Raw genomic sequence first — 26410 nt, forward strand, 5'->3', positions numbered from 1 at the left:
CTCAGTGTAACTGTTTAACTTGTTTTTATGTAATTTTATCATGTTAACCGCTTAGAAATTAGATTAAGCGGTCAAACAAATATTTTAATAAACTTGAAACTTGAAACTGATGACATAAAGTTGTTCTATGTTGTTAAATCACACAAGGATTGTGAAAAATTGCAGGAGGATCTTGGGAGACTGAGAGTCAAAATGGCAGATGATGTTTAATGTGAGCAAATGCAAAGTGATGCATGTGGGAAAGAGGATCCTGAACTATAGCTAGGCCAGGAAAAGGATCTAGGTGTCATTGTTGAGGATACATTGAAAACCTCAACTCAATGTGCATCGGCAACTGAAAAAGTAAATAGAATGTTAGGAATTATCAGGAAAGGAATGGAAAACAAAGATGAAAGTGTTATAATGCCCTTGTATCGCTCTATGGTACGGCCGCCCCAGTTCTGGTTGCCTTATCTTAAAAAATATAGCAGAATTAGAAAAGAAACAGAGAAAGGTGACAAAAATGTTAAAAGGAATGGGACAACTTCCTTATGAGGAAAGGCTAAGGCTCTTCAGCTTGGAGAAGAGACGGTTCAGGGGTAATATGATAGGGTCTATAAAATACTGAGTGGAGTGGAAAGGGTGGATGTGAATCACTTGTTCACTCTTTCCAAAAAGGACTAGAGGACAAGCAATGAAGATACTAAGTAATAGATTTCAAACAAACTTGAGAAAATATTTCTTCACAAATCATGAAATTAAACTCTGGAATTCATTGCCAGTGAATGTTGTGAAATCAGTTAGTTTAGCAGGGTTTATAAAAGTTTTGGATAATTTCCTAAAAGAGACGTCCGTAGGCTAAAATTTAATGCTAAGAAATGCAAGGTCATGCATTTGGGCTGTAAAAATCTGAAGGAATGGTACAGTGTAGGGGTAAAGAACTTATGTGCACGACAGAAGAGCTGGACTTGGGTGTGATTGTATGTGATAATCTTAAGGTGGCCAAACAAGATGAAAAGGTGACAGCGAAAGCTAGAAGGATGCTAGGGTGCATAGGGAGAAGTATGGCCAGTAGAAAAAATGAGGTATTGATGCCCCTGTATAAGACTCTGGTGAGACCTCATTTAGAATATTGTGTACAATTCTGGAGGCTGCATCTTCAAAAAGGTACAATAATATTAAAAAGAATAGGCCCAAGACCTGAACCCTGCTGCACACCAATGGTAATATCCCTTTCCTCAATGTGAGCCCTGTTTACCACTACCCTCTTCTGCCTTTCACTCAACCAGTTCCTAACCTGGACCATCACTTTTGAGCCCATACCAAGGGCACTCAGTTTATTTATTAAATGCTTGTGTGGAAAAGTGTCGATGCTTTGCCAAAATCTAAATATACCAAATCTAGCACTCTTCCTTTATCCAACTATGAGGAGAAAATAGCGCAGGAGGCCAAAAACTTCAAGCCCTTCTTAAGGTATGTGAAAGGGAGAAAACCCGCAAAAGAGGCGGTGGGACCGCTGGACGACCAGGGAAGGAAAGGGTACATCAAGGAAGACAAACAAATCGCAGCCAGACTAAATTCATTCTTTGCGTCTGTCTTTACAAAGGAAGACACTGCAACAATTCCAGAAGCAGTGAAAGTGTTCAAAGGAGTAACAGAGAACAGCCTTACCACAGTAGACATGGACTTGGATCAGATCTACCACCAAATCGACAAACTCAAAAGCGACAAATCTCTTGGACCGGATGGAATTCATCCGAGAGTCTCGAAAGAGCTAAAAGTGGAAATCGGAGAACTATTCCAAAAACTTGCCAACCTGTCAATCAAAACAGGGCAAATACCAGACGACTGGAAGATAGCGAATGTCACGCCGATATTCAAAAAAGGATCAAGAGGAGTACCGGGCAACTCACGTCGGTCCCTGGGAAGATGGTTGAGGCACTGATCAAGGATAGCATAACCCGGCACCTAGACACACACGACCTGATGAAAGCCAGCAAACATGGATTCAGGAAAGGGAAGTCATGCTTGACGAACCTACTTCAATTTTTTGAGACAGTGAACAGACAAATTGATAATGGAGAACCGGTGGATATTTTATAGTTGGATTTTCAGAAAGCGTTCAACAAAGTTCCACATGTAAGACTCCTCAGGAAACTGCAGGGCCATGGAATAGAAGGAGATATACTAAGATGGATAGGCAAATGGCTGGAGAACAGAAGGCAGAGAGTGGGCATAAATGAGAAGTTCTCGGACTGGGAAAATGTGACTAGCGGTGTGCCCCAGGGCTCGGTACTTGGGCCCATCTTATTTAATATCTTCATCAATGACCTAGAGGATGGAACATCCAGTGAGATCATCAAGTTTGCAGATGACACAAAGCTATGCCGAGCCATCAAATCGCAGAAGGACAGTGAGGAACTCCAGAGTGACTTGAGCCGATTGGAGAATTGGGCAGATAAATGGCAGATGAAGTTTAATGTGGAAAAATGCAAAGTGATGCACTTAGGCAGAAAAAATAAGGAACACAAGTATAGTATGTCAGGTGCAACTCTGAGAAAAACTGAACAGGAAAAGGACCTGGGGGTATTAATCGATAGGACACTGAAGCCGTCGGTGCAATGTGCGGCGGCAGCGAAGAACGCGAATAGAATGCTAGGCATGATAAAGAAGGGAATCACAAGTAGATCGGAGAAAGTTATAATGCCGCTTTATAGAGCGATGGTCAGACCACACTTGGAATACTGCGTCCAGTATTGATCTCCATACCTAAAGAAGGATATCAAACTGCTAGAGAGGGTGCAGAGACGAGCAACAAAGCTGGTGAAAGGTATGGAGAACCTGGATTACGAGGAAAGACTTAAGAGACTGGGGTTGTTCTCCCTTGAGAAAAGGAGACTGCGAGGGGATATGATTGAGACTTTCAAAATACTGAAAGGAATCGACAAAATAGAGTAGGAAAAAACATTATTTACAATGTCCAATGTGGCACGGACAAGAGGACATGGGCTGAAGTTAAGAGTGACAAGTTCAAGACAAATATCAGGAAGTTCTGCTTCACGCAATGAGTGGTGGACACCTGGAAAGCTCTTCCAGAAGAGGTAATTGCGGAATCCACCGTTCTAGGATTTAAGGGTAAGTTAGATGTACATCTCCTTATGAGTGGTATGAAGTGACATGGGTAAGGGTAAGCTATATGCACTTCTCTTTATGAGAAGCTTGGAGCGATATGGGGACCAAAACTATGCCAGGGTACACCTGGCGGGGCCTCCACGTGTGCGAATCGCCGGACTTGATGGACCTAGGGTCTGTTCCGGAGATGGCGCTTCTTATGTTCTTAACTCTCTGGTCACCCAGTCAAAGAAATTGACTAGATATGTCTGACAGGACTTGCCTCTAATGAAACCATGTTGCCTCAGGTCCTGTAATCCATCAGATTGCAGTAACTTCACTATTATCTGATTTAAAACATTTCCATTAATTTACTTTCCACAGAAGTAAGACTTGCCTGCCTGTAATTGTTTCCTCTTCCATACTTCTGCTATTGTAGAGAGGGTTCACATCCACCCTTCTCTAGTCCTCTGGTATCACTACCAACTCTAGAGTAGCACTGAAAAAGTCAGCCAGCAGAGCTGACAGAACTTCCCTAAGTTTCTTCAGTATCCTCAGATATATGCCATCTGACCCCATCGCTTTGTCCACCTTAAGTTTAGCAGCTCTCTGAAGATTGTTTGGGATTTACAATGTCTCCATTTATATTTGTTTGTCTTCTGTGGTCCCCCACCTGGCCCTTCAGCCATGAACACCAAACAGAAATATTTCTTAAGAAGTTCAGCTTTATCTTTATCACATTCCACTTATTCCTCCACCTTTGAGTCTCACAAATCCACTTTTGTACTTCCTCCTGTCACTAATGTATCTAAAACAAGCCAAATGCTTATTGTACAAACTGCACTACATTCAAAAAATCATTACCAAGGGTTACTGAGAGATATCTACAAAGGAGGCCATAATAACAATGGACAAATAATGTCTTCAACTATAAACCTCCTAAAAGACTTCTCTGTATAGTCCATTGTGGCATACTGCATAACAATTACTTGAATAAAGGTCATCAATGCACAAAAATTACAAATTAGGTCTGATTTATTATAATATGCAACATAAAACATTCAGGAGGGAATTTATCAAGCAGCATTAGGGCCATAAATCACATTTTTTTTGGCCATTAATGTGATTTATGGCCAAAAATATTGCTGCAGTATTTTTGGTCAAGTGACATTTGATCCATTTAAGTGTTAATGAGATGCAAAACATGTAGATTCATTTTTTGTATCTCATTACTATGTAAATATCCTAATGTGACTTGTGGTGATACATCGCAAATCAAATTAGGGTCCAAAACTCATGTTAAAATAAACCCAGCATTATTTTATCATCTGGGAGTATTGGGCAACAAAGTCATATCCTGATACTCCTGGGACACTAGAGCAGGGTCTCCCTTCCCCAACCTCTGGACCCTCTGATACAAGCCCCACAAACCCCTCACAAGTACAAGCCCCCTCCCCCAACTTTAAGGTCGCCTTTGCTTCCTCAGAAAAGTCATATGACCCTCAGTGGTAGTTGCATGAGACCACCACTAGGGGCACCAATTTGAATGTGGTGCTGACTAGGCAGGCATGACTAGAGTCTACCTGAAGGCTCCCAGAGGAACTCCCCCCCAGACCACCAATGATGCTAAGGTAGCCTTTTGAGGAGGCAAGGGCTACCTTTAAGATCAAGGGGGGAGGAGGGTTTGCGTTGGGAGGCCTTAAGATGTTGATCTCAGAAGCCAGGGGGACCCTGCTTTTGTGTCCCACAAGCATTAGGATATAATTTTGTGGCTCATTGTTCACAGGCACATAGTACAGTGTTCTCCCCAGAAATCTTTTCCAGCTGGGTGGCATGAAAAAGTAGCCGGGTGGGGCAGGACAGGGAAATTTGGTGGTGGTGAAAATTAAAAGTGCACTACTTTTATTAGCTAATTATTATTAATTATTTTCCTTTGCTCAATATGCCACCCTTGAAAAAAAGTAATGCAAATACTCTTATTCCGAATAACTACTGGCCAGTATCAAACCTTCCATTTCTTTCAAAACTACTGTACTTGAGAGAGTGGTATTCAACCAACTTCAAACTCATGTTGAATCAGTTAATGCTTTGCATCCACGGTAATCTGGTTTTTGTTTAAGACATAGCACAGAGACAGTAGTTCCTGCCTTAGGGCTCCTTATACAAAGCTGTAATAGCTGTAATAGGCCATAGGAATTGAATGAACTTTGGTGCATTTGCCATGGGAGAATCACTACTGTGTCTTTGTAAAAGGAGCCCTTACTGAGTGAACTCCATAGTCACCTAGACCAGTGTTTCTCAACTTCTTCAAGCCAAGTACCCCCTATGTCTAACAAATACCAACCGAGTACCCCAGCCCAAGCTCTGCCCCTGACCACACCCCCATTATTATAGTACTAATTGTAATGCAATTTCTTCTATTCATTTTTCATATACACACAATGTAATCTTATTAATTCATAATGGTAGCCACGAAATTAAAAAAACAACAACACAAAGCACACTGTATGCAGAGAAAAAGCACAGTTACTTACCGTAACAGGTGTTATCCAGGGACAGCAGGCAGATATTATTGACTGATGGGTGATGGCACCAACGGAGCCCCGGTACGGACAATTTTGGAGTGATTGCACTCTAAGAACTTAGAAAGTTCTAGTTAGGCCGCACCGCGCGTGCGCGAGTGCCTTCCCGCCCGACGAAGGCGCGCGGTCCCCAGTTAAGATAAGCCAGCTAAGAAGCCAACCCGGGGAGGTGGGAGGGACGCAAGAATATCTGCCTGCTGTCCCTGGATAACACCTGTTACGGTAAGTAACTGTGCTTTATCCCAGGACAAGCAGGCAGCATATTCTTGACTGATGGGTGACCTCCAAGCTAACAAAAAGAGGGATGGAGGGAAGGTTGGCCATTAGGAAAACAAATTTTGTAAAACAGATTGGCCGAAGTGTCCATCCCGTCTGGAGACATCCAGACAATAGTGAGATGTAAAAGTATGAACTGAGGACCAAGTAGCAGCCTTGCAGATTTCCTCAATGGAAGTGGAACAGAGGAAAGCTACAGACGCTGCCATAGCTCTAACTTTGTGGCCCGTGACAGAACCTTCCAGTGTCAGGCCCGACTGAGCATAACAGAATGAAACGCAAGCAGCAAGCCAATTGGATAGGGTGCGTTTAGATACAGGATGACCCAACTTGTTAGGATCAAAGTTCAAAAACAGTTGAGGAGATGATCTGTGAGGTTTGGTGCGTTCAAGGTAGTAAGCCAAAGCACGTTTACAATCCAAGGTATGCAAAGCCTGTTCACCTGGATGAGAATGAGGCTTTGGAAAAAATACAGGTAGGACAATGGACTGATTAAGATGAAAGTCAGACACAACCTTAGGGAGAAACTTTGGATGTGTACGGAGGACCACCTTATCATGGTGAAAAACAGTGAAAGGTGGATCGGCCACTAGTGCATGTAGCTCACTGACCCTCCTGGCAGAAGTGAGAGCTATGAGGAAGACCACTTTCCAAGTAAGAAATTTGAAATGCGCTGTGGCCAAAGGTTCAAAAGGAGGTTTCATTAAAGCAGAAAGAACCACATTGAGATCCCAGACTATAGGAGGGGGCTTAAGAGGTGGTTTGACATTGAAAAGGCCCCTCATGAACCTAGAAACCAAAGGATGAGCCGAGAGGGGTTTTCCATGAATTGGCTCATGAAAGGCAGCAATGGCACTAAGATGAACTCTGATGGAAGTAGATTTGAGACCAGAGTCAGACAAGGAAAGAAGATAGTCCAACACCAGTTCCACTGCCAGAGACATGGGATCATGCTGATGTAAGAGGCACCAGGAAGAAAACCGAGACCACTTCTGTTGATAACACTGAAGCGTGGCCGGTTTCCTGAAAGCATCAATGATAGAACGGACAGGCTGAGAAAGGAGTGAGTGAGCCGAAGTCAGCCCGAGAGATACCAAGCTGTCAGGTGCAGAGACTGTAAGTTGGGATGCAGTAGAGTCTGCTGATGCTGAGTAAGCAGAGAAGGAAACAGTGGAAGAAGTATGGGTTCCCTGGAACTGAGTTGAAGGAGAAGGGAGAACCAATGTTGCCTGGGCCACCGTGGAGCGATGAGAATCATGGTGGCTTGTTCCCTCTTGAGCTTGAACAATGTCCGCAGCATGAGCGATAGAGGAGGAAATGCATATAGGAAGAGATTGGTCCAATCCAGGAGAAATGCATCGGGTGCCAGACGGTGAGGAGAGGAGAGTCTGGAGCAAAACAGGGGCAGCTGATAATTGTGAGGAGCTGCAAAAAGGTCCACTTGAGGAGTGCCCCATTGAGCGAAAATGGACTGGAGAGTCAAAGGGTCGAGAGTCCATTCGTGAGGTTGGAGAATTCTGCTGAGATTGTCTGCCAAGGAATTCTGCTCCCCTTGAATGTAGACAGCCTTCAGGAATAAATGACGAGCTGTCGCCCAAGACCAAATCCGTTGAGCTTCCTGACACAACAGGCGAGAGCCCATCCCTCCCTGTTTGTTGATGTAGTACATTGCAACTTGATTGTCTGTGCAAATGAGAAGTACTTGAGGAGAGAGAAGATGTTGAAAGGCCTTGAGGGCATAAAACATCGCTCGGAGTTCCAGGAAATTGATGTGGTGTTTATTTTCCTGGGTAGTCCAAAACCCCTGAGTTTGGAATTCGTTCAGGTGAGCTCCCCAGGCATAAGGGGATGCGTCTGTGGTGATCACAAAATGATGAGAAGGTAGATGGAACAGTAGACCTCTGGATAGATTTGAAGATGTCAACCACCAAAGAAGCGACTGTCGAAGAGACGAGGTCACAGATATGTGTTGTGAACAAGGATCTGCCGCTTGTGACCACTGAGTCGCTAGGGTCCATTGAGGAGTACGCAGGTGGAGACGTGCGAAGGGTGTGATATGTACTGTGGAGGCCATGTGCCCCAAGAGCACCATCATGTGATTTGCCTAACTAGAACTTTCTAAGTTCTTAGAGTGCAATCACTCTAAAATTGTCCGTACCGGGGCTCCGTCGGTGCCGTCACCCATCAGTCAAGAATTGCTGCCTGCTTGTCCTGGGATAATGTTAATTATCATTTATATTTGTTTTATTTTTGTCTGTTGAAACACCTGCTGACAGAGATGAAGGATGGTGTGAAGGCGGTTTGATGGAAGAAACGCCCTCATCACAACAGTGTCCAGAATGGCTCCAATGAATTGAAGTCGCTGAGTTGGAATGAGGTGCGACTTGGGTAGATTGATTTCGAACCCCAACAGTCGAAGGAAGTGAATGGTCTGATTGGTGGCAAGCAAAACCGCCTGAGGTGTATGAGCCTTGATCAGCCAGTCATCCAGATAAGGGAAGACTTGAAAGTTGTGAGAGCGGAGATAGGCCGCTACCACAATCAGACATTTGGTGAACACCCTGGGAGAGGAGGCCAGACCGAAGGGTAGCACCTTGTACTGATAATGATGTTGGTTGATGAGAAAGCGTAGATATTGCCTGGACGTCAGATGGATAGGAATGTGTGTGTAAGCCTCTTTGAGTCGCCCTGAGAGAGAAGAGGGTAGAGGGTGGCAAGAAAGAGCATTTTGAACTTCTCCTTGACCACACATTTGTTGAGATCTCTGAGATCTAAGATAGGTCTGAGGTCTCTGGTCTTTTTGGGAACTAGAAAGTACCTGGAGTAGAATCCCTGACCTCGTTGATCTTGAGGAACTTCTTCGATGGCATTGAGAAGAAGGAGGGATTGAACCTCTTGAGCGAGAAGGAGGGACTGAGACTTGTTGGAAGCAGACTCTTTTGGCAGGCCTAACGGTGGAGGAGTCTGGAAATTGAGGGAGTAGCCGTGGGCTATGATTGAGAGCACCCACTGGTCGGTGGTGATTACTTCCCATCGAGAGAGAAAAATGCGTAGTCGACCTCCTATGGGCTGTGGAAGAGGACAGGAGGGAGGAAGACTGGCAATGCCCTGGAGAAGGGAGTCAAAAGGGCTGCGTCGGCTTAGTTTGAGGGACAGGCTTTATGGTAGGCGGCTGTTGCTGACGAGCCTGTTGGTGCTGTTGGCGTTGCCTCCGAGGTTGAGGAGGATGAGGCTGAACCAGCCGAGCAGAAAACCGCCTCTGATACGATGGCTGTTGTCTAAATGGACGAGGAGGAGGAGGCTTCTTCTTATTTTTCAATAAGGTTTCCCACCTCGTCTCATGGGCAGAAAGCTTTTGAGTGGTGGTATCCATGGATTCTCCAAACAGCTCATCCCCCAGACAGGGAGCATTGGCAAGACGGTCCTGGTGGTTCACATCCAGGTCTGAGACTCGAAGCCATGCCAATCATCTCATTGCTACAGACATAGCAGTGGCTCGGGATGTCAGTTCAAAAGTATCATAGATGGAACGGACCATAAACTTCCTGAGTTGTAAGAGACTGGAAGTGCATTGTTGAAATGCAGGAAGTTTGCGGTCCGGAATATACTTTTGAAAAGTGGCTACCTGTTGGATCAGATGTTTCAGGTAAAAAGAGAAGTGAAACGCGTAATTACCTGAACGGTTGGCCCAACATCGCATTTTGGTAAAGTCGTTTACCAAATTTATCCATGGCCTTGCCCTCTCTGCCAGGAGGGACAGAGCATACACACTAGAGCCTGTAGATTTTTTGAGGGTTGACTCCACCAGCAGAGATTCATGGGGAAGCTGATGTTTGTCAAACCCTGGAATAGGAATCACTTTATAAAGCGATTCCAGTTTCCTAGGGGCTCCTGGAATGGTTAGAGGAGTTTCTAAATTCTTGTAAAAAGTTTCCCTCAAAATGTCATGGAGGGGTAACTTCAAAAATTCTTTAGGAGGTTGGTCAAAATCCAAAGCATCGAGAAATGCCTTGGATTTTTTAGAGTCAGACTCTATGGGGATTGAAAGGGTGTCTGACATCTCCTTAAGAAACTTGGTGAAGGACGAGTGCTCTGGTTTACTAGCAGGATCCTGCACCGATGGATCATCCTCCTCCGATGAATAATCTTCCTCGGTACCGAGGGGATCGTCAGAATCATCCCACAAATCAGGGTCCTGTACCGATGGAAGACGGCCCTGAGAAAGGGGAGTAGAGGATTCGGTATGCTTGGTTTTGCATACTGATTTCCCTGAACGCATCGATACCGTACCTGGTGACTGTACCGCGGTACGGGTGTCAGAGAACGGTACCGGATCAGAAGCCGAGTAAGCAGTACGCCGAAGAGACTTCGGCTCTGCCAACAGAACAGGCATAGATACGGATTTTTGCGGTGCCAATAATGTCGATGCCGATAAAATAGGCTGGTCGACAATCGGCACCGAAGGCTCAGTAGGTACCGACACTGGAAGGTTCGGAGTCAGCAGAGCCGGGAGCAATTGTTGCAATTGCTCCTTAAGCTGGACCTGTAGGATGGATGCAATACGCTCATCCAGAGTCGGTCCCGATGGCACCGGTACCGCTTTTTTCTTGCTCGGTACCTGCGGTGCAGCTCGACGCTCAGGCGAAGTCGATGCCGATGAAGAGGCAGTAACTTCAATGGGAGTGGAGCGCTTGCGGGGCCGGCGCGCAGTCTGCAGGACTTGGTTCATTGCATGTTCGACTGGCGGGCTGAGAACAGTAGGGGATGGCTTCTTAGCCGGCTTACCTACCGGGTGCGACACCGGCGATGGATCTTGCGGTGTCGACACCACCGGTATCGACTTGGAGGAAGTTGCAGAAGTCGATGCCGGTGGAACTTCCATAGCGGTACCGAAGAGAATCCGCTGCTGGATTTGGCGATTTTTCAGAATTCTCTTTTGAAGAGAACCACAGCGGGTGCACGCTTCTGCCCTATGGTCCGGACCCAGACACTGAAGGCACCACTTGTGCGGGTCGGATAAAGATATAGGGCGCGCACACCGCTGACACTTTTTAAAACCCGGTGAAGGGGGCATGAAGGGAAAAACGGCCGTAGCAAAATCGAAGCCCGAGGCTTCGATGGTGCCAACAGGCCCCGCCGGGGCCGACCGAAAAAAATAAAAAAAAAATGGAGTTTTTTTTTTTTTTTACAAACGAAAGAAAACAAGAAAGAGAGCAAATCTCGAAGAAAAAATAACGTGCGAGCGGGAAGGTGAGTATCAAGGAAAAAAATTTCCAACAGCCGTTGGAAACACGCGTCTTCTTAGCTCCGCGGAAACTAAGAAACTGGGGACCGCGCGCCTTCGTCGGGCGGGAAGGCACTCGCGCACGCGCGGTGCGGCCTAACTAGAACTTTCTAAGTTCTTAGAGTGCAATCACTCTAAAATTGTCCGTACCGGGGCTCAGTCGGTGCCGTCACCCATCAGTCAAGAATTGCTGCCTGCTTGTCCTGGGATAATGTTAATTATCATTTATATTTGTTTTATTTTTCAAAGAGGTCAAGGCAGATGACTTTAAAATATGCAATGTCACCTCAGTAACAACTATAGAAAAATAGGCAAATATAGTGCAAAATATAGGCGACAGATTATAAATTCTCAAAACTGACATATTTCAATCACTAAATTGAAAATAAAATCATTTTTTCTACCTTTGTTGTCTGGTGATTTCATGAGTCTTTGGTTGCACTTCCTTCTGACTGTGCATCCAATATTTATTTATTTCTGCCTCCTACACGCTTTCTCTCCTCTGGACCTCATTCCCTTCCCAGACCAAAATCTTCCTCTGTCCCTCCATGAGTCCAATTTTTCTTCCTCTCTCCTCCACCCCTATTGGCAACATGTCTCTCTCTCTCTCCCTCTGTTATGATATTGCATCTCTCTGTTCTTACTCAGGGTCTCTCCCTTCCCTTGTCCAGAATCTTTCTACCTCTCTGCAGTCTCTTTCTTTCTCTTCCCTCTATGTACCCCAAAGTCCCAACACCTACCCCCTTCTCTTCTGCCTCCCCTTTGTTTCAGGTTTATCCCTCTCTCTATCTTCCTTCTGCTAATATTTTGAGTCCTCCCACCTTTGTTCCAGGTCTTTCTATCTCTCTCCCAAAAAAGGAAACCAATGAAGTCTGCAGTACACCAAGCAGCAAGCTTTCTATCTCTCTCACACTCTTTGTCTTACCCCTCCCCAGGGCCTGGCATGTCTCTTTCCTCGGTTTGGGGTGTTTCCCCTCTCTACCCCCTCTAGTCCAGCATCTGCCCTGTCTTCCCTCTCCCTTTTGGTCCAAGTCTGCCCCTCCTCAAGGTCTTTTTCTGTTGCTCCCCCCCCCCTCCGCCCTGTGTCCAGATCCAATGTCTCTATGGTAAACCCCATCCCGCTGGGGCCCTCATTTCGGGCACAGCCTTACCCCGACGGGCGAGGCCTTACCTCCACTGCTTCCCACACCCAGTGAGAGAGGTCATCTTCCACGCTGTGACCGTCACTTGTCGAGGACCAACCTTTAAAGCTAATTATGGTAGCCTGCAGAGGATTGCCGGTGCTGTAGCGAACCTAGCAGGCTGCCATCGGCCTCTGGAGCATATTCCCTCTGCTGTGGTCCTGCCCCTCCACTGATGTCAGTGGCGAGACTGCGGCAGAGGGAACATGCTGCAGAGAAAATGGCAGCCTGCTAAGTTCGCTACAGCTCCGGCGATCCTCTGCAGGCTGCCATAGTTAGCTTTAAAGGTGAGACCGTGAGGCCAGGGGAAACATGCAGGCTTTCAGCAAATCAGGCAGCACTATTCAGCACTGGTGCTGTACCACGTAGGCAAGTCAGCCGTACAGACCCTGAAGCAGGGCCTTTGGTTGTGTTGCAAAGGGAATGTGGGAGAAACGCCCTGAGAGAAGGGGCCGTAGCATAAGAGAAAATGCCGGCCTGAAACTTTTTTTTTCAAAATGTTATTTACTCCTGAGGGGGAAGCGTGTCATTGGAGAAAGACAGCCGGGTAGAACGCCCGGCTAAAAGATGCTAAGGAAAACACTGAAGTATGATGCTGCTTTTTGTAAGGTGGCTCTCAAGCAGCATTATTCCTCTACCATGGGATTCAGCAATGTGTGGTACCAAGATCCCATAGATTGCTAAATTCCATGGGGAGTCAAGGTGCAGTAAAAGGCAAACTTTTACCACACCTTGATGAATTCTCCCCTCGGTACCTAGCTGTGATTTACACCAAACATCCTTTTAGTCTTACCAGTGTTCAAGAGAGAGCATGGACAAGTAATGAAAATACAGTATAAGACAATAATAGATTGATAATTTAATGTCCCAGAACTGGATTTGGTACTCTACTTGCATTTTGTTACTTTATTAATATGATGAAGACTGAATTTGTACTACATTTACATTATGCTAATGCGAGAAAAAATTATTTTATTATCTACTTGATTTTATGTACTTTATGTTTTGGCTGTATCCTACCTAGACTTCTAGATAGTATAGGTAATGAATGTTGTAAATATATAAAATGAAATTTTCAGTATTGAAAATAGAAAATGGTCATGGGAAACACGTTTTTGGTACTATTAGGAGGTGTGAATTGATAAATCTGTGGTGCCTGTGCAGAGATGTCACACTTTCCATATATAAAATGTCTGTCAGTGAGCCTTTTCTCTTCTCTGGTAACACAGAGGAAACCAATAGATCTTTTATGTTCTTGCATTGAGCATATGCTACCATAAGATTCCTATCTTAAAGTATTCAGTTCCTTGAATAAGATACCAGTGCTTCCTGACAATATTTTGAATATGGTGGAAAAGAGAAGAACATATCAAAAGTGACTGTGGCTCTGGGAGAGAAGGTGAAGCAGACAGGTTTACAAGTTTCAAGTTTACAAGTTTATTAAAATTTGATTGATCGCTTTACATAAAATTCTAAGCGATTTACAATTAAAATAAAGGGGATACAAGTAATCATATAAAACATGACGAGAGACAAAGACTTCAATTACAGACTGGAACATAGGGAAAAGGGAGACCTACAATTTGTATAGTAAAGAAGCATATAAGGATGGAACGAGAGGGGAGGGAAAAAAGCCTAAAGTGAAAAGAGCAGAATAGTGTTCTACATTTCGGAGGTATGTCCTAGTTCGAATTTGAAAGCGGCTTTAAAAAGAAAGCATTTAAGAGATTCTTTAAATTTGTCAAGACTTTTTTTCCTCCCTTTAAAAAACAGGCAGTGAATTCCATGTAAGGGGAGCTTTTACCGAAAATGATGTGTTACGGCGTTTATTGATTACTTTCAAAGAGGGGACTGTCGCTATCTTTTGAGAAGAGGATCTTAATGAACGAGATAAAGTTTGTGGTATGAGAAGTTTATCGATGAAACTGGGAGCATTCATAATTTGAACTTTAAACGTTATGAGTGCTATTTTATATGTAATTCTGTGTGTAATCGGTAACCAATAGGCTTTTTTCAGAACATAAGTATTGCCCCTGTCGTGCCCAGCAGTCCGCTCACGCGGCGGCCCCTCAGGTCCATGACCTGATAGTGTTCATACCCTAAAACTCTCATACGCTTTTCGCTTAAATGTCCTGTAGAGTAACCCTCTATCTGTACCCTGCAATCCCCTTCGCTTCCAGGAAGTCATCCAGTCCCTTTTTGAACCCCAGTATTGTAATCTGTCCTATTACCTCATTTGGAAGCGCGGGTGACATGATGAAATTTTCTGGAGTTAGTGATAATCTTGATAGCGGTATTTTGTATTATTTGAAGAGGTCAGAGTTCTTTCAGGTGTGGTGTTCTCATCAATCCTTCCTGTTGAGGATTGAGACCATGGCAGAGAAGCTCACATCCTGGAGATCAGTGCTTGGCTGCATAGATGGCATTATCGAGAGCGTTTTGGCTTCCTGGACCATGGGATGATTTTTCAGGGACTGCTGTGCAGAGATGGTGTGCATCTATCAAAAAAGGGAAGAAGTATCTTAAGCAGCAGACCGGCTAACCTACTGAAGAGGGCTTTAAACTAGATTTGTTGGGGCTAGGAAGAAAAGGAGGGAGAGTAGCATTATTAAAGAACATATTTAAGGCCACACAATTGCAGGAACTACAAGTTTCAGATGATGGCAGGACATCTAGGCAGCAATGTCAGCCAAACAAGCAGAGACTTTTTCTTGGACTTTAGGTGAAATTTCAGGTGTAGAGAGGTAAAGCTGGGAGTCATCAGCATAAAGATGATACTGGAAACCATGGGAGGAGATCAGAGCACCGAGGGACAAGGTGTAGAGAGAGAAGAGGTCCTAAGGCAGAACCCTGGGGTACACCAGCCGCTAACGCGGAAGAGGACCCACCAATACATACACTAAAGGTGCGTTGGGAAAGGTAGGAGCCAAACCAGGAGAGGACAGAATTACGGAATCCAAACGAGGACAGCATATCGAGTAAGTTGTGATTTACAGTATCAAAGGCAGCAGACAGGTTGTAAGAATATTAAATCTATTTTTTCTTAGGTCTCAATAAAATATTCTAAATTGTTAAAGCTCAAGTATACAGTACAGTAAATTCCCTATACCCATGTGTATTCAACTAATGTATCTTGGCTGTTTATCTCTACTATAGCATGTAAAATCATCTACTGTATCTTTGATGTTCTCTATTTATCAAAACTCAGTCATTGTACTACTCGCTTCCCAAATACCGTATTTTTCGCACTATAAGGCACACCTGACCATAAGACGAACCTAGGTTTAGAGGAGGAAAACAAAAAAAAAAATATTCTGAACCAAATGGTGTACTAATATATTTAATAAAATATAGCAGAATAATATTTTAACCATGTAAAGTCAACAGCAGTATTAAGAACCATCATCACTGTCATTAACAAATGAGGAGAGACTTTAAGGTTCAAGCACTCTTCTAGTTTTCTAGGCTCTGCGTTCAGCCCCCCTTCCTGCCAGTCTCTGAACTCCCTTCCCTCCCTTCCTTGCCCAACCCCCACACTCCTTGCCAGGCTTTACACCCTGTCCTCCCTCCCTGCCAGGCTCTGTACCCTGTCTCACCTCCCTGCCATGTACCCTGTCCCCCCTCTGGTGTTCTAGTGGTAGGCCGGGACAGGAGGGGTCTGTCCCAGCCGACTAACAATTTTTTACCCCGTACCTTTTATAATCCTGGTGATCCAGTGGTGTATCGGCAGGAGCGAGCTTTCCGCACTCCTGCCCTGCACTGAGCCCCTCCTTTGCTGGACAGCTGCCTCAGATCTCGCAGCCAGCAGTACACAAGGCAGGAGCGAGCTTTTCGTGCTCCAGCCTAGGCCCATGCTGCTCCCTGAATGGCTGCCATCAGTTCTTGCGGGACTCATATATGCGACATCACAGTCTGTGATGCGATATTCGCTCCATAAGACGCACAGACTATGGAGCGAAAAATACAGTAAGTTTTGTCCATATTTGTTCTGACTTTGCTGTGTGTGTACTCCTGTAACCCGTTCTGGGCTGTTTTGGGAGGACGGGCTAAACAAGTGAATAAATAAATAATATTTAATCTGTAAACCACTTGGATATGTTTTATATTGTGATAAATTAAATAAAACTGAACAGTGAACTGTAAGTTCCATCATATTCTTGAAAGAAAATCTGAGGTGAAAAATGCAAGATTGGTCAAAAGTCACATATTACAGCCATGCAGCCACACACTTCAGTTAGATTTCTAAATAGCAGAATGGGAATTGTTGTCATTTTACTTCTGTTTAATAGAAGTGGCACACGTTAGTTTAGATCATGTGCTCAGATTTTAATTAGGTACATTTTCTGTTTTGGCTGGATGTTGCAACTGAAGGTGTGAGACTGCTAATGAGTCAGGATAGTTATGATGAAAGGTTATTATGGTTTAACGTTTCATATGTATTCGAGAGCATCACTGATATAAAAAGACTGATGATGCCACTGAATTTTAGCATATCTTTAACATGTTTGAGAAATGTTGAATGTGCTTAGTATTTTCGTTTTATCTTGTGCTTACTTTAATTTCAAGGAAAATACAGTAATATTAAATGCTAGCATTAGTTTTCATGTTATAATGAGATTTAAAGTACAGAAATGTGCATCTTTTTTTCCCCCTCTACAGTTAAAAAACCTGAGTTTTGAAGAGTTGCAGATGAGATTAAAAGCCCTGGATCCCATGATGGAACGAGAAATTGAAGAACTACGTCAGAGGTACACAGCTAAGAGACAGCCCATTCTGGATGCAATGGATGCCAAGAAACGAAGGCAACAAAACTTCTGAAGGTCTTCCATTGTCACACAGAGCACACATTTTGCTTATAGGGACAGCACTATACTATATTGCTTAGTTATGAGACTATAAAATGGGGAAAAACCAATACTTTTGACTTGTCCTTCATAATAGAGCTACAGATCCTCTAAAAGTAAAACAACCATTTCATTGTTCTCCAAGCTCAGAAGCATTACAATAACTATATCACTACTTGTTCTATAAAAAGGGAAAATATACCAGAATGTCAAAATGCTATTTTTATAATCTCTCTTTGAAGGAAGTTTTGTGCAGCTGAAGATTAGAGGTCATATACATAATTAGGATGATATTTTTGATGGGGGAGGGGATCACTTTTTTTTTTTTTTTCTTTTTTGCTGTTCTTCAAAATGTTCTTCAAAATCATATTAGAATTGCAAATTTCATTAAAAAATTGTTCTGCTGCTCTCTGTTTTAGTAGGCGCCCTTGGTGGCCATTTTGAATGGTACTACTTTCCTGATTTTTCTAAATCAAAAACAGAGAGGGAAAAAAAACTATTTTTTAAAATGTAACAAAAGAAAGCCAGTGTTTTCTTTCTTTTCTTGATTCCATTTACTAGTTCCTTCGGTCACTGATGTGTTCCTTAACCTTTCACTATAACTTGTCAGAATGCATCAGGTTTGTGTGCACCAGAGTTTAGCTGTATGTGTTCTGCATTGCAAGTTCATGTTCAATATGCAATGAAGACCAAAAAGAGTTTGATGATTGTGAAACACTGCAGTTCTCTGTTGGTATGTTCTTACTTCTCTCTTTAAAGAATATTTATTATACTTCTAGTGAACATATTTATTTTTATGATGATTTGCTCGTTTTATTTTTTTTAGGAGTTTTATGTGAGCAAGCAAGCTAAACTTAATAAAAGTTTGTTGTAGGGGTGCTACACAATAGAAGCCAGTTACCTGACTGCTCTTGCAAAGGCGTATTATCCTCCAAAACAGGTTCTGCTTATGTGCAAAAGGTAGAGTAAGGTGTAGAGTAATTTGCAACTGTTTCTCAGCTACTTAAATGCACTTTTGGATCTATTCATTAAAGATTACTACTACTACTATATAGCGCTGAAAGGCATACGCAGAGCAGTACATTTTCACATTTAATAGATGGTTCCTGCTTGGAAGAGCTTACAATGTAACTTGGGCAGACAGACATGACATATAGGGTTGGGGGTTGCAGAACCCAAGGTGAGAGGAGTTAGGAGTTGAAAGCACTCTCGAAGAAGTGGTTTTTTAGCTGGGCCTTGAACACTGCCAGAGACGGAGCCCGCCCTGATATGTCTCTGATTTTAGCAGATACTCCATACAGAAACCTGAATTTCTAGTATGTTTATAGTAGCCTATATACCTATTCTCAGGCCCTCAACAAATGCAAACCTAACTTGAGCAGATTGTACCTTCTGTCTGAGGAAATAAACATCCCAGATAGTTCTCAGATCAACTATTTGAAATGTTAAATAAACAGATCTAGATGAAACTCCAGAAGCAACAGAATTTGTTCCTTTTCTAACCATAACGCCACCTATTCTTTAGCAGGTCTGCTGATGTGGCATGACCATTTCCTAGGAACTTTAAATACTTCATTGTCTTAAAACACCAAGGGTTATTCATCCAGGCAGGTGACTAGGCCGGTTGACCTGTGCTTTCTCTAATTTTGGTACAAATTCAATGGAACCTCCATTGCACCATTCCAATGCAAGCCCTAGGAGAACTGTTCCCTGAGAAACTATTATAGAAATTACAAGAAAGAAGAATAAAATTATAGTTCATAAATGCATTATAGTAAGTTACTGTGTGATATTTTTTATACGTTTGGCTGTCAGAACTATTTCACTGCTTTGCTTTTCTCTCACAGTCTTTGCATCAAATGTATGGTGATATTTTTATGTAGTAACAGGAAATTTCTAATAGAGCATAATACTATATAGTTCTTTTAATCAAAACGTTAAAACATCCAAAAAGGAGCCTCAGTCATCACTTGGATATCCTAATTGCAGGGACGTCCAGGTTCTGATAAATCAAAACCAACATTCTGGACATGCATCAGCACTTCTAAGCTGCTGTGCATCCAGAGGGCAAAGGGGCGTGCTGGGAAGTGTGTTATGGGCGGGAATCGGACGGGCTTCAACCTGGATGTATCCCAGTCATCAAAGCTTTCCTAAAAGAAACTTAGATGCCGGCAGTTAGACCTGTTTGAGTTGCGTCTAAGTTCCAAGTGCCCAAACTGGCAAGATCACTGGAGGATTTAACTCATGACCCCCCCCCCCCCTATTTTTACTCCCCCCGGTGGTCATGACCCCCTCCCACCACCCAAAGAGCAAAACAAGCCCTGTAGGCTTCCCATCAGCTGATCACAGCAGAGGAATCCCCATCAGCTGAGCCACTGACATCCCCAGACCTCCCCGACATCCCCCACATACACCCTCACATCCCTGTCATCCCGGACCTCCCCTGACATCTCCGCCCCCTCCCTCACATCTCCCTAACATTTCTGAACTCCCCTCCCACATCCCCGGATCCCCCGTACCTTCTGATAAGAAAACAGCATGAGGGACGCTTACTCCCTCCTGCCTACAGGGCTGCATACTGCAAATGATGGAACTTCCCCCACCCAATGTATCTTGGGATGCAGTGGGAGGGGACGAAGGCCCCGATTGACTCAAAATCACAATATCAGGGGTATCATCTGTAAAGATGCAAACCTTACCAGACAACCCTTCTGCAATATCACTTACAAAAATGTTAAAAATAATCAGACCAAGAATCAAAACTTGCTACACGTTCTTTTCCTCAGAATGAGATCCATTGACTACTATCCTCTGTCTCCTTCCATTCAACCAGTTCTTAACCCAGTTAGTCACTTTAGGGTCATACCAAGGATAGTCCATTTATTTATAAGTCATCTATGCTTAACTGTGTCAAAAGGCTTTGCTAAAATCTAAGTACATCACATCTAGTGCTCTCTCTCAATGAAACTCTCAGGTCAGAAATTAATCAGATTTGTCTGACAAGATCTGCATCTAGTGAAACCATGCTGTCTCTGGTCTTGCAATCCATTCAATTCCAGAAACCTCACTATTCTCTTTTTGAGAAGCATTCCATTAAATTACATAAGAACTTAAGAATAGCCATACTAGGTCAGACCAGTGGTCCATATAGCCCAGTACCCTGTTTCCAACAGTGGCCAATCCATGTCACAAGTACCTGGCAGAAACCGAAATAGTAGCAACATTCCATGCTACCAATTCCAGGACAAGTAGTGGGCTTGCCTAGCCTCCTTCTTCCACTAGTATGGAGAGGGACCACATCCACCCTTCTTCTGACTCTAGGGAAGCATTGAAAAGGTCAGACAGCAGAGCTGCCAGAACATCCCTAAGTTCCAGTTTCATCACTTTGTCCACCTTTAGTTTGGCTAGGTCCTTATGACTACAGTAATCTGAAAATTGTTCAGGGTCTACCACACTTCCATTCCTATTTTTGTTTTCTGTGGTCCTATTCCTGTCCTTTCATCTGTGAATACAGAACAGAAATATTTGTTAAGCAATTCCACCTTATCCTTATCAGCTTTTACAGATTCCTCCCCTTTACTCTTGAGTCTCACAATACCACTTTTCTATTTCCTCCTGTCACTTAACATAACTAAAAAATGTCTTGTTCCCCCTGTTTTAACATATTGCATCTTTGCTTTCCAGAATATGTTACCAGATTCTAGCTATTGTCTCCTGTCTTCCTTTTTCTGTGATACCTTGTGGTTTATAAAGGTCATTACCATGCACTAGTTGTCAGGAATGCCAGTAGTGTAGACAAATTTACTGCCACCTCAAGGGAGACATGGTAAGTCCAGCTGCACTACTGGCAGTCTGGTAGCACAGTGCACTGTCATTGTTTGTTTGTTTTTTTAAGGGAATGGGGTTTTTATATACCGCTTGGACAAGGTGTATTAAGCGGTTAACAATCAGGTACACAAGCATTTTTCCCTATCTGTCCTGGTGGGCTCACAGTCTTTCTAATGTACCTGGAGCCCAGGGTCAGAAGGAGCAGCACAGAACTTGAACCCACAACCTTAGGGTATTGAGGCTGTAGCTTTAACCATTATGCCACACACTATCAAACAACCTCAATGACCATCCCAACCTTTCCCTAACACAGTTTCTGTACTCTCAATAGTCAGTGCAGACCCCCAACACAATTTTTGCTCCCTAGATTGAACCCAGATCTCCTCATTCACCACCCTTACACTTTCCAAACCCCCACGATATCCCTGACATCTACATTTAACATGATAGCTTGAACTTATTAGCCACCCCTTTACCAAAAACCTGTACTTTCGGACCTTCAAACTAGAGAATGACATGGTGACAAAATTCAGCACTGTTCCCGTCCCTGTGGATAACTGCAGGAAACAATCCTGTGTCATTCTTTTGTGTCTATCTCAACCTCAGTCCTTCTGTACCAGCATTCTTCAATGCAAGACTTGATGGTCAGTGGTTGTGCCCATTCATAATCTGATTCTACCCTCTCTCCTTAAGAATGACATGGAGATGGTTAAGAACATAAGAATTGCCGCTGCTAGGTCAGACCAGCAGTCCGCTCACGCGGCGGCCCTTAGGTCAAAGAATAGTGCCCTAACTGAGACTAGCTTTACCTGCGTACGTTCTGGTTCAGCAGGAACTTGTTCAACTTTATCTTGCATCCCTGGAGGGTGTTTTCCCCTACAACAGCCTCCGGAAGAGCGTTCCAGTTTTCCACCACTCTCTGGGTGAAGAACTTCCTTATGTTTATATGGAATCTATCCCTTTTTAACTTTAGAGAGTGCCCTCTTGTTCTCTCTTCCTTGGAGAGGGTGAACATCTGTCTCTATCTACTAAGTCTATTCCCTTCATTATCTTGAATGTTTCGATCATGTCCCCTCTCAGCCTCTTCTTTTCAAGGGAGAAGAGGCCCAGTATCTCTAATCTCTCACTGTACAGCAACTCCTCCAGCCCCTTAACTATTTTAGTCGCTCTTCTCTGGATCCTTTCGAGTAGCACCTTGTCCTTCTTCATGTTCAGCGACAAGTGCTGGACGCAGTATTCCAGGTGGAGGCGTACCATGGCCCGGTACAGCGGCATGATAACCTTCTCCAATCTGCTCGTGATCTCCTTCTTAATCATTCCTAACATTCTGTTCACCCTTTTCGCAGCCACCGTGCTTTGCGTGGACAGCTTCATTGACTTGTCGACCAGTACTCCCAGGTCTCTTTCCTGGGGGGTCTCTCCGAGTACCGCACCAGACATCCTGTATTCGTGTATAAGATTTTTGTTACCGACATGCATCACCTTTACACTTATCCATGTTAAACCTCATTTGCCATGTTGCAGCCCATTTCTCAAGCGTGTTTATGTCATGTTGCAGATCTTCGCAATCCTTCTGCGTCTTCACCACTCTGAATAACTTCGTATTGTCCGCAAATTTAATCACTTCGCTCATCATACCAATTTCCAGGTCATTTATAAATATGTTAAAGAGCATGGGTCCAAGCTCAGAACCCTGTGGCACTCCACTCGTGACGCTTTTCCAGTCCGAGTATTATCCATTTACCCCCACTCTCTGTTTCCTATCCGCCAACCAGTTTTTAATCCACATGAGTATTTCACCTTCGGTTCCATGGCTTGCAATTTTTCAAAGTAGTCGTTCGTGTGGGACCTTGTCGAACGCCTTCTGAAAATCCAGATATACAGTGTCGACTGGCTTGCCCTTGTCTATCTGCCTGTTTACTCCCTCGAAGAAGTGCAGCAAGTTCATCAAACAAGATCTTCCCTTGTTGAAGCTGTGTTCCTCATCAGATTGTGTCCATCAAGGTGATCAATGATGCGGTCCATTATCATCACCTCTACCATCTTTCCCGGTACCGAGGTTAAACTCACTGATCTGTAGTTTCCAGGATCTCCCCTTGAACCTTTCTTGAAGATTGGCGTGACATTTGCCACTTTCCAGTCTTCTGGAATCCTTCCCGATTTGATCGACAGATTGTCTATTAGTTGAAGCAGTTCCTTGATTACCCTCGGATGGATGCCATCTGGTCCTGGGGATTTATCGTTTTTAAACCTATCAACCTGCCTGCATACCCCTTCTAAGTTGACCGTCAATCCTATCAGTTTCCCATCTTCGTTTCCTGCGTATAGCCTGTCGGCTTCCGGTATGTTGTGTATATCCTCTTCGGTAAATACAGATGCAAAAAATGTGTTCAGTTTGTCAGCGATGGCTTTGTCCTCCTTTAGCACTCCCTTTATTCCATGGTCATCCAACGGCCCCACCGCTTCCTTCACAGGTCATTTCCCCCTAATATATCGAAAGAACGGCTTGAAGTTTTTTTGCCTCCTTGGCTATTTTTTTCTCATAGTCTCTTTTGGCACGTCTTACTGCCTTGTGGCACCTGCTTTGATGTTGTTTGCTTTTTCCAGTTTTCGGCCGTTTTTGACCTTTTCCATTCTTTAAACGAAGTCTTCTTATCTCTGATCGCTTCCTTCACCGCTACAGTGAGCCACGCCGGTTCATTGTTTTTTTTCCTCTTGGATCCCTTGGTGATATACGGTATATATAGATTTTGCACTTCGGTGATCGTGTCCTTGAAAAGGGACCATGCTTGCTCTAGCATTTTTACAGTGCTTATCCTCTTCTTAATCTTCTTCCCCACCATGAGTCTCATCCCTTTGTAATTCCCTTTTCGGAAGTTCAGTGCCGTGGTCGACGTTCTGGATCGATGTTTTGCCCCCGTGTCCAGGTCGAAGCAAATCATATTGTGATCACTGCTTCCCAGCGTCCCTTCTACTTCTACACCTTGCGCCGGTCCTCATAGTCCATTAGAATTAGGTCCAGAATTGCATTTCCTCTTGTATTTTCCTTGACAAGTTCTTCCAGGAAGCAATCGCCTACAGCATCCAGGAACTTAGTCTCCCTACTGCAGTCAAAGGTGCCTAGGTTCCAGTCTATCCCCAGATAATTGAAGTCATCCATGATAACTGTGTTGCCTCCCTTGTAGTTGCGTTTAATCTCATCCGTCATCTCTCCATCAATTTCTTCGGACTGCCCTGGGGGTCGGTAGTAGATGCCGATCTTCGTTTCCATTCCTTTTGTCCCCGGAATTTTGGCCCATAGAGATTCTACCTTATTTTTCATTTCTGACATGTTCTCTCCAGTAGACTCAATTCCTTCTTTGATGTATAGGGCAATACCCCCGTGGTTTCCCGTGGTTATCTGCGGGGATGGGAACGGTGTTGAATTTTGTCACCGTGTCAATCTTTACTTCAAGCCCCATCCTACTAGATCACTACCCCCCACATCTCAAGACTTATCTAAGGGTCAGCAGTGGTGTTCAAGTGGTCCTAGGTGGCAGCAATTCCTTTCGATACTGCCTAGGTCAGCACCCAAATCCAAAATAGTACCGATGACTCTAGGGGAATCTGGTAAAACAGGGTTTGAAGATTCAAGGGGACAGTGGCACCATGTTAAACAGGGGTCTCGGCTATCACTAAGATTCTGGCCATTCACTCAAACCAGACAGGCTTTCATCCATACCACAACACTGAGACATCTTTACTAGGTCTCACTACATACTGTACATTTGCTATTACCTTGACCAGTCATCTATAGTACTACTGCTCTCAAACCATCAGCAGCATTCAATCTTAAGAATCATCCCACTCTACTTGATAGGCTTTACTAACTAGACCGGGGGTCGGCAACCCGTGGCTCTTTTTCACCTTTGCCGCGGCTCCGGTAGTGTGTCACGCAGGCTGGAGTCTTTCAGTGGCTGCGGCGCGGAGGATGACGTGTGATAGAGGTCTGCACGGGAACGGGGATCGCGGGGATCCCGCGGGTTCCCCCCCTGGCCCACGGGGCTCCCACGGGGATGAAAACAGCCTACCTAAATTCTGGCGATGCAGGCATGCAGCTTACAAGTCCGGCGTCGCGGCGGGAAATAGCCATGCTGAGCAGTGAGCTCGGCACGTACACAGATGAAAGCTTTGCTTGCTGATTGGTCCGGCGGCCCCGCCCCGCCGTGCCGCCGGACCAATCAGCATCTAAACATTAAGATAAGAAACAATATATGCAGTGTTAGATTTGTTTTATAATGGTTTTGCGGCTCCAAGTTTTTTTTTCTTTTCGAAAACGGGTCCAAGTGGCTCTTTATGTCTTAAAGGTTGCAGACCCCTGAACTAGACGTATGAGACTCTGCCCTTCAGTGGTTCACATTCTATCTGTCTGACCATGCCTAGATTGTCCGAATCTCCAGTTCTTCATCTAAGACTTTCTCACTCCCACCAGAAGTTCCACAGGATTCCATTCGCACACCCAAACTCTTAAATCTTTTTCTAGTGCAATAGGTGTGTCATTCTTGACAAGTGGTATGCACTAAAGCAGTCCCTGGAGCCTAATGCAAGATTTAGGAGCCTGCCTGCAATACTGAGGACTGAAAAGCCACATCAAATCTCACCGCTACATCCACTCTGTAGAACTTTGTAAACATATGAAGAGTTGATCATGTGGCTGCCCTACAGATCTCCTCAGGCAGAACCGCCCAGGACTCTGCGCATGATGAAGCTACACTTCTGGTCGAATGCACTTTCAAAGCTATTGGCAACTGCTTTCCGCCTGCAGTATAAGCTGATACAATTCCCTGCGAATCCATCTGAAGATAGTAGCCTTAGATGCCAGCTTGCCCAAACTGGTGAATACAAATAAATGATCAGAGAGGCAAAACTCATTAGTGACCTCAAGATACCACAGTAATACTCTCTGTACATCAAGCAGCTGAAGAACTTTGTCTTTTTTCTTCAATCCTGTGGAAATGAAAGCCGGCAGGTGCATTTCCTGGTTGACATGGAATGTCAGAACTACTTTTGGCAATAAGGAAGGCACCATGTGCAGGGAAAACCCCTGTGTCTGAAATCTTAAGAAATGGATCTCTGCAGGAAAGCACCTGCAACTCCAAGACCCTTCCCACCAGTGTGATTGCTATTAAGAAGGTCGTCTTTATTGAGAGATCCATCAAAGATGCCTGCTACAAGGGCTCATATGAAGCCGTGGTCAGATGCTGTAGGACAACATTAACGTTAAGGTTCCAAGATGGAACAGGCTGGCAAACAGGCAGATGCAACCTGCGTGTCCCTTTCAGAAAC

At 44.2% G+C, this 26410-nt stretch overlaps 1 protein-coding gene across 3 annotated transcripts in view; it reads left to right on the forward strand.

Annotated features, from left to right (window-relative positions):
- The window catches only part of STK3 (serine/threonine kinase 3), a 331931-nt gene extending 313516 nt beyond the window's left edge, over nucleotides 1-18415 (forward strand). For all 3 annotated transcript variants that reach the window (XM_033934587.1, XM_033934585.1, XM_033934586.1), the window contains one exon: nucleotides 17073-18415. In XM_033934587.1, coding sequence (XP_033790478.1) covers nucleotides 17073-17231 — 159 coding nt within the window. In that variant the 3' untranslated portion in view covers nucleotides 17232-18415. The remainder of the gene's footprint in view (nucleotides 1-17072) is intronic.
- The last annotated feature ends 7995 nt before the right edge of the window (nucleotides 18416-26410 follow it).

Source organism: Geotrypetes seraphini, chromosome 2 (assembly GCF_902459505.1).
Source record: "Geotrypetes seraphini chromosome 2, aGeoSer1.1, whole genome shotgun sequence".
In the NCBI taxonomy this organism is placed as follows: Eukaryota; Metazoa; Chordata; class Amphibia; order Gymnophiona; family Dermophiidae; genus Geotrypetes; species Geotrypetes seraphini.